The 9,050-nt window shown below is 34.8% G+C and overlaps 1 protein-coding gene across 4 annotated transcripts in view; it reads left to right on the top strand.

Annotated features, from left to right (window-relative positions):
- Positions 1 to 9,050, top strand: part of arhgef3 (Rho guanine nucleotide exchange factor (GEF) 3) — a 55,686-nt gene that overhangs the window by 24,913 nt on the left and 21,723 nt on the right. Inside the window, exon 1 of one of the 4 annotated variants that reach the window (XM_016459552.1) lies at positions 4,113 to 4,155. The exons of the other annotated variants lie outside the window; for them this stretch is intronic. Within the exon in view, the coding sequence (XP_016315038.1) occupies positions 4,147 to 4,155 (9 nt within the window). The 5' untranslated portion in view covers positions 4,113 to 4,146. Of the gene's footprint in view, positions 1 to 4,112; positions 4,156 to 9,050 lie in introns of those variants that run through there. 4 annotated transcript variants of the gene reach the window in all.

The following is a 9,050-nucleotide window of genomic DNA, read 5'->3' as shown; positions in this document are numbered from 1 at the left end:
TAAGTACCAACTCTACCATATTGCTATGGGAGTTGCCCCTGGGACGTTAGACGGCTGTCAGTGACGTTATTCCCCACGGCCAAAGGCCTAAGCTACATACCCCAAAATACTTACGGACACATTCTGGGGACACCAGAGACTTATATTACATATTGTAAAAAGGGGCATAATATGTCTCCTTTAACTTTGTTTGTGTAGTCATTTAGTCACACAGTTTTGCTAATCACATCACTAGCCATTTTAGCTCGCTAGCTTTGTCAGCCTGTTTGGGTTCACATCTTCAGTTCACCACAGAGCAAAATAACACAATGTATGTAGTTCCTCCTGCTGAATCACAACCAGGTGGCTTTTTTGCTCTCTTTTGTTTAGATATTTTTAGATATGTCAGCTGATTTTGATTTTAACCAGGCGCCTACTGTTTTTGCAGGTGAACAAGCTTAATTCTGCTTGGGTTTGATGGGATTTCTTGTTTAGATATCAAAGGCTTCTTCATTTACACAGACTATTAAGAATTCTATTAATAATTATTAATATTATTTCCCTAAAAATAAGCCCACCAGATAAACTTAACTGCGCACTTATTTTTATTGACAACTTCCATATGCTTAAAACTTCTGGCATAAATACTGTTCATTAAGCAGCTTTTACTTTTTAAACTTTTAATTTTTAAATCTTTTATGTTGACACTGACTGTTTCTGAAACACCACAGAATTTTAAGATCTCTTAAGGACCTCTAAATATTGTCAATCACTTATGATACAGTTGTAGTAATCATTAGTAAACATTTTACAAAAATGTTGTTAAATCAATCATTTTTGCAAATGTTTTAGTTTTATAATAACCCTGGTTGAAATCAGTGGCATTGGTGTCATTGATGTGGTGCAATTGATTTGGACATGGCGATTTTGAAAATACAATAGTGTAAACGAAATGGGGGAAGATATTTTGGAAAGATATTCTATGAAGAGCAACTTAAATTTTGGCTATTTGGGGCATGACAGCCCTTTATTCTGATATGGTTTTGTTATGGCCTTTATATGAATAATTTAGTTTGCAACACTGGTATAATGTCTACAAACTGAATAACTTGGAAACAGAAAAAAAAGAGGAGAGTCTGAAGAAAAGCAGACTAGTATTGAGATGAGTCCCCCGGGGTTTTGTCTTGGGTCCTCTTTTTATGTGCCCTACCCCCATTTTTACCCCTTTTATCAGCAGTTTCACTGAAATAGTACAGAAGTATGAGAATGGTGTGTAAATAGCCACATAAGAGGTAACAATATCTATTAAATTAATGAATACTATTATTAAGATTGGTAAAACTTTAGATTAGGGAACACATATTCACTATTATCTAAGAGTTGTTGTAGTGGTTATGTTTAGGTATTGGGTAGGGTTAAGGGATTAATATGTGCTTTATAAGTACTAATAAACAGCCAATATTCTAGTAATATGGATAATAAAACCTGGATAATAATACTGAATTAGTGTTCCCTAATCTAAAGTGTTACCAAAAGATTTTTTTAAAGATTTCTGTATGCTCACTTTCCATCACCCTATGCTTTAGAAGCAATGTTTTTAGTCTTCATTTCCCACATTGCATAAATAGGTAGTTCCATTTTGAGCCTCCAATGATTCCCATCTGGACAAAACAATTATTGTTGACAGTTTGTATTGACTGCTATTTCGGGACAGGTGGTTCAGGAACCCAGTGCTATCCTGCTTCAGTGGAAATATTTAAATTAACTGCCATTATGTGACTAGCCCTTTAAATCCAATAAACTATCAGATCTATTCTTGAGGACACCCTATGGCCAGAGTCAAACTGCTGGGTTATATGATACTGGCTGCTAAACCACCTCTGAACAGTTAATAATCCAGGAGGCTCGCCTGCTCTTCCTGTTTACACCTTAACAGAGGCTTGAATTTGCTTTGAGACAAAAAAAAAAAAGAGAACGCTGTCACAAAGAAAGGAGGAAACAAAGAACAATCTCTTCTGGCTTGTCCATCAGGAGAACCAGTGGTGCCATGAAATGTCTGATAAAGATAAAAGATATCTTAAAAGGATTGTACCTACACATGCTGGTAACCTGTATCTACACTCTCAGAAAAACAGGTACAAAAGCTGTCACTGTTGCATATTGTTGCATAAGTTGCATATTGCTACCTTAAAGATACAGAATATTACCTAAAAAGGTATAAAAGTGTCCCTTTTGAAAAGGTTCTGCCCCTGTGAAAGCTTTTGTTTTTTCTGAGTGTATAATGTGTAATAGGACATAAAATAACTTTTTTTGCTTCCCATAGATCAGGCTACTCATATAATCAGTCCCTCCAGGATTTTGTGATTGCAAGAATCACAATATTAGCTAATCAAAATCCATCAATCAGATGCCAGATAGACTGAACAAAACGTGTTTAACTGTTCTATCACCTGTTTCATGAAAGACCCTGTAAAGATGACCACAACCTGATGACGACAGTGTTACAAACCTCTGAACGTTTGAACATGGCCAAACATCTTTGATGTGAGAGACTGAAAAGCTCTTCTTGCCAGATAGACTGATGTTTATCTGGCAAGAAAAGTAAGAGTAAAAAATGTTTAACTGTTCTGCCGCTATATTGCAGTGAATTCCATTGTAAATTAATCTATTGTACTTCCAGAGTTAGAATGAAAAATAGTCTCAGAGTTGTATCTAAGGATATATATTATCCCTGTTGCTAATTGTTGGGTGTTTTTTTATGTACATTCCATAATTTCCAGCTTGAAAATTGTAGTTGAAAAACTAATTGGATGCATGTGCAATGCATCACTTTAAAGATTTCCAATCAGGGTCAGATTAAAGGCCAGAGCGTTGAAAAGCACAGTGAGCTGCTCATATAATCAGTCCCTCCAGGATTTTGTGATTGCAAGAATCACAATATTAGCTAATCAAAATCCATCAATCAGATGCCAGATAGACTGAACAAAACGTGTTTAACTGTTCTATCACCTGTTTCATGAAAGACCCTGTAAAGATGACCACAACCTGATGACGACAGTGTTACAAACCTCTGAACGTTTGAACATGGCCAAACATCTTTGATGTGAGAGACTGAAAAGCTCTTCTTGCCAGATAGACTGATGTTTATCTGGCAAGAAAAGTAAGAGTAAAAAATGTTTAACTGTTCTGCCGCTATATTGCAGTGAATTCCATTGTAAATTAATCTATTGTACTTCCAGAGTTAGAATGAAAAATAGTCTCAGAGTTGTATCTAAGGAGGATGTTTTTTTGGTCTCTGAAAGATCTCTCTCCTCTTTAACATTTAAAACATTTATGCTATCTAGCCATGTTTTGTGTGAAAGTTTCCCTTATAAGCAAATAAGGACAATGTTAAGACTGGAAGTTTACATGCACATGTGCACGTATCTCCAAAGTTCACAGACAACGTCTTGTAGACAGAGCCAATTAAAATACTCGGTATGGTGTGAGAGGGGCCAGCATTGTGTGAGAGTTCATTGCTAAGCCTATGAATGGGTCGACTGAGTCCAGAGCAGCCGGCATTTGACACAAATCACAGTGAATCCTACAAAACAACCAATGCTCATTGGACTGAAGAAGAGACTGAGCTGAAGTTTTTGAGAGGTTTTATATTTCAACATACTGTACATCACTGTCACTTTTGTTCATTTCACATCAAAACAGGAACATCTCTGGTGATCCAAAACAAAAGGAATTTTGTTCTATGTGTTAAGTTCATACAAAAGCTCCTGAAGTGAAGTCCAGTTCTGACATTGCAGGTCCATCATCATATGAAACTGCCCCATGGTTGACAAGAGGTTAAAAGTGACACAAATGCAATGTCTGCTGACCTAGATTGAGAAAGGTGAATGCACACTACTGCAGAAGTGATATTTACTGCACCCTTTGAAGGGCACTCGACAAAGCTGAACCCTTTCAACGAATGTCTGACACCCGACTGTGCCCTACTTTCTCAAAAACATTCCAATAACCATGTTCCAATCTCTGATTCCCTCTGGGCCACCGGTTTCTATAGGATTTAGCTAAACTGAGATGCTTTCTTTCTGCACATTTCCTCGCCATGTTCAAACGTTCAGAGGTTTGTAACACTGTCGTCATCAGGTTGTGGTCATCTTTACAGAGTCTTTCATGAAACAGGTATGGAGAGATGATAGCTTGCCGTTTGATCAGACGAAAACAACACACAGGTTATTAAGTGCATGCTGTTTTATGAAGAAGTCACATTACATCATGCACCTTTTCACGGATGACCTACTTCTGTCATCTGTGGTTTTATATGAGGCTCAATATAAATAACTTGAATTTGGCATACTGCCTCTATCAAACAAAAACTAAACTGAAATACAGCATATAACCTTTAATCCTGAGTATTAGGATTTCATTACTCACCCTGAGCTATTTGTCTTAGACATAAATTATGCCTCAAATCATACTTTTTGAGCACCAGTAAGTCACCAGATTCATGATTTTCACTCGGTGGACAATAAAATGTGTGAAAAATCCTACAGACATTGAATGAGGGACCCAAGCCATATCTCGAGAACAGAATATCAGAGATTTAGGAGTGAACTCTATAAGAGACCCTGTCAAAAGTAAACATCTTGAGGAGATTTACTGTCATCTGTGTCATCGGCTGTGCCGGAAATCACATTGGAAATGGAGCAGAATGGTTTACGTGATCCGATGAAGCACAATAGCTGAGTGATGACGACTGGCCAATGACTGTGTGTTGTGTTATTGTCAGATCGCCAGTCATCATTGTGTCAGGATCAGGAACTTTACTCATCCCATGCATCACACCAACATGTGAACTGCTGTTATAGTAAACTCAGGAAGTTCATGGAGTCCGTGAAACACATGGAGGAACAGGAACCACTTGAAGGATCATGAAGGTTTCTCTTGAAGTCTTGTGTCATGAGATTTTGTCTGTATTGGGCCTGTTGTTCTGTGGGACATCAGTAGTGGACTATGTACACTTGAGTAAATGTACACATCAAATATTACTCCAGGAAAAGTACTTATTTTTGAAAAAGGTGTCCAAACAGTTTGTGCTTTTACAGCATATTCAGTTGATTTTCATTTACAAAAATCAATATTAAATTTTGACTTTAGTATTTAGTTAGGAGTAGTAGTATGTAGTAGTTAGTTAGTAGTGTTCATTCTATTCAAGCTCGGATGATATCTTGGCTCATTGAATCACAGAGTTGTTGACTCGAGAAAAGCTGCAATCAGATCAGTCAGATTCTCAAATGAATCGCTCAATGCGGTTCGTGAACCAGTTCAACAGGTTCATTGGAAAGAATCAGCTCGTTCTTGAACTAGACACTGATCTCTGTCTCAGAGGAGGTGGTGAATTCTCCAGTTCAAAATTACAATGATTGTAATTTTGATTTTTGTAATTTTGTAACAATGATTACAAAAAATGGAATTATATGTTTTCATGAAATGTAGTTGAGTAAAAAGTAAAATATAATGCTTTATAATGTATTGAAGTAAAAGTTTCCCAAAATCTAAATACTCTGACAAAGGACAGACAGCACACAGAATTTAACATGAAATTTTAAGTAGAAAGACTCAAATAATATTAAAGTTTTAATCGGGTCATTTTGTCCCAAAGAAGATTTTCTTTTTTCCGAAAACAATAGTTAATGTTATGGCATTGGACTGAAACTTAGTGACTTTGTTCACACAAGGTATAACTTCTTCTCGAAGTTTTTGTTTGATAATTTTCGTACTTTTTTAGGGGTGGGGTGGGGGGTTTGACCTTGTTCAAAGTAAACTTCCTGATTAAACATTAAAGCACACTGGTGTGATAAACAGTGCACATTTTCTTCATATTTTATTTAATATTGTGAAAATGAGGTGCCTACGCTCATATAAACGAGGCCTATGATTAATCCGTTCGAAAAAGAAGTATAAAACCAGTCCTAAATGAAAGAAAACAAGTTGGCAAAAAGATTGAATCCAAAATTTGGTGATAAAATTGCAGCTTAAGAGATTTATAGGTAATTTTTTGTAGGCCGGCCATTTTTGATGGGGAACACCACAAGTGTTATAGGGTTTTGAACACAACCTGAGGGTTAAGTGTACTATATGTTTAGCTGTATATGTCTAGCCCACTTTTTAGAATATGAAAGTACACTTTATTAAACCTCTAACTTCAGTTAGACTTGAAGTTGACTTCTATACACTACCAGTGGATTTGTGCTGATGACTTATGCTTAAAAAGACTTGCTCACTATTTTTGTTTTGATGAAAGTAAAATACTCTAATAAGAACTGCCTAAAGTTGATCTGTTTCTGTCTGGGATAATAGAAATATGAACAAAAAGCACAGTTTAATTTGCTCCAAGCTATGTAAGTGTAAAACATATGGTGGAGTACTACCTTAAATATTTCAATGTGTTCTAAGTCAAAAAATAAAAGAAATTCCTAGGCTACTCAATATCAGAAGAATAAACACAACTACTTAGTATTTAGAATACTTAATTATACCTTTCTATAATATATCTCAATCAAAAGGCAGAATATACTTTAATGTACTTAAGTATGCTTTGGTTAAGTATATCTCTGATAAGTGCATAAAAAGTAGACTGAGTAAAAGATTAATACTATTAGCACACTTGATTACATTAGTTTCTTGTAAGAAATACATGGTGTCTACATAATGACAGAATTTTTGGCCAAACTCTTCTTTTAAGGCGACATCGGTAAGATTTCATCACTTTAGACTCATTGATTTTTTTCTCCTTTTGCCTGTGTGTGATTAGATTATTACTGATTAGTCAATGAAATCACTGTGGTTTGTGCTGTTTCTTATCTTCACTGCAAAATGCTTTCAAAGCCTGGCGAGCTGCCTACTTTATAAATGTTTTTTTATAAATACTACAAAATGTTATTGGCGGAATTATTCCATTTTACATAACCATACATTTTACAGCAGCACCGCAAATTAATCTTAGTAAAGCTTTTGTGTTTGGGCATTTATGAACCTTTTTTTCCTGTCAGCATGCTTTAGCCATTTCCTTAATGAAAATTTAAATAAGACTCACTCTGGAAGTAAAAGTACTAAAATATTAAACTCTCAGCCCGTGGTTTTGTCTTAGGTCTGCAAAAACTAGCTCTCTTCATTGATGCCTGCTGATTTCGTAAATGACGACTGTCTGTCATGGCCACAGAAGCGTTTTGATCTCTAGCATGTTCATTCTGTTCAGCGTGTGCAACGGTAGTTAACCCATGAACCGCATGTGCAGAGGTCAGAATCTGTGGGTCACCAGCACCATTCAGAAGCTGTTTGGGGTTATTTGAGTGTCAGAGGCGACTCTGTTTACCATCAGTGATTTAGCTGGCGTTCACCTGAGCGGTCTCTAACCCCCGCTACACTTCCCCACGCCTGATAGCAGCACAATCACAGGAACCGCTCACACTGGACATTATTTCCTGCGGCTGCTCACCGAAACAGCAGTGCTTGTGCTGACTGACCGAAGGCTGCTTATTTACTGAATACAGCATGCTGGATCTGACCCCAGGAGAGCTAAAGAGATTCACATCTTTATACCTAAAGGCAGGGGTTTTCAATCCTTCAGATGCCACGGACCCCTAAATATATATAATCATCCTCATATGAGGGACCCACATCCTGAAAATTAAAAAGCAGATATATATTCATGTATAAAGATGTAAATTATTCTGCACTGGAAAAAAACAAGAAGTAAAATTTACTTAATTTTAAAATGCTTAAGAGTATTTTAAGTAAAATTTAAGTATGGAATTAAGTCAAATCTACTTAACTAAGTTAAGTAAAATTAGCAAAGGAAATACGTAAATTTAACGTGGCCAATTAAGAGTTTGATAAGTAATTTCTACTTAATTATTTCAAGTTCGCTCTGCAATACTCATGGTTTGTAAACTTCACTCAAACAATGTAGCACTGAAGAAGAAAAAAACATGCTATTAAAGCATATGGTTCATTTACAAACATGTAAGTAATCAAGGTAACGGCCTGTTATCCTTTTTAAAATAATATGTCTACTCAACACAGTTATTAAATGAACAGAGACCTGAATACCTGGTACACAATACACAATGACTGTAACAATCAGTGGGGTGTTTGAGTATGAATGGGTCATTTTGAGTAGAAAATGAACTCCAGATGTCACAAAACAGCAAGTTACTAAACCTAACAACAAAAGCAACCATAACAGTGTAAATAGAACTAGAAAACTAGTGAAAAATTTAATCTTATTAATTATTCATGCCCTAGTGCATGATGGGAACAACGGGATCATGACTTTGATATTTACTTAAAGTATCTTTGTAAACATAAACCATTCCAAGTAAAATATACTTATAAGCTCAAACTTTAATTTCTACATGCTTAAATTGAGTACTAATATAGAATTTACTCTCTTTTTTAAATTCTTGCCTGAACTAAATTATTTAATGTAGAAATTACATTTGTTTTCCCGTAGTATTTACTTTACATCTTTTAAAAATTAATAATTATAAATATGTGTAATATATTATATTTACCCTCCATTTTTCCATTACGTTGTTTTTTTCCCTACTTATTATACTGTTCTGTTAGATGTATTATTTAAGTCTGTTTTTAATTATTTATTTTGATCTATTGATTGATTGATTGATTTTGATAACTTTTTATAATTTATTTAGCTTAATCTCATTATTTTTATTTAGTTTAATCTGAGCAATCTTAATCAAATTTTATTTATTAAATGTCCTTATTTTTATTTATTATAAAATAAATATTAGTTTTTCTTTTTAATATTTTCTGTCTAGTACATTTCTTTCATTCTCACTATATTACTGTACTGTTAGATGTATTATTTATTCTATTTATTTATTTATTTGTATTTATTTAAATCTGTATTTGCTTTATTCTTTGTATTTATTTATTTCAATTTAATTTGTAATTTGTTCTTGTTGCATCATAACTCTTTTTACGCTTTTTGCATATTACCCATTTACAATTACAAACGAGGCATTTGTTGCATCCAGTGGGGACATAATTAC

Source organism: Sinocyclocheilus anshuiensis, unplaced genomic scaffold (genome assembly GCF_001515605.1).
Source record: "Sinocyclocheilus anshuiensis isolate Anshui unplaced genomic scaffold, SAMN03320099.WGS_v1.1 scaffold2209, whole genome shotgun sequence".
In the NCBI taxonomy this organism is placed as follows: Eukaryota; Metazoa; Chordata; class Actinopteri; order Cypriniformes; family Cyprinidae; genus Sinocyclocheilus; species Sinocyclocheilus anshuiensis.
Note: the sequence above shows the minus strand (reverse complement) of the source record. Positions and strands in the feature narration are given on the sequence as shown.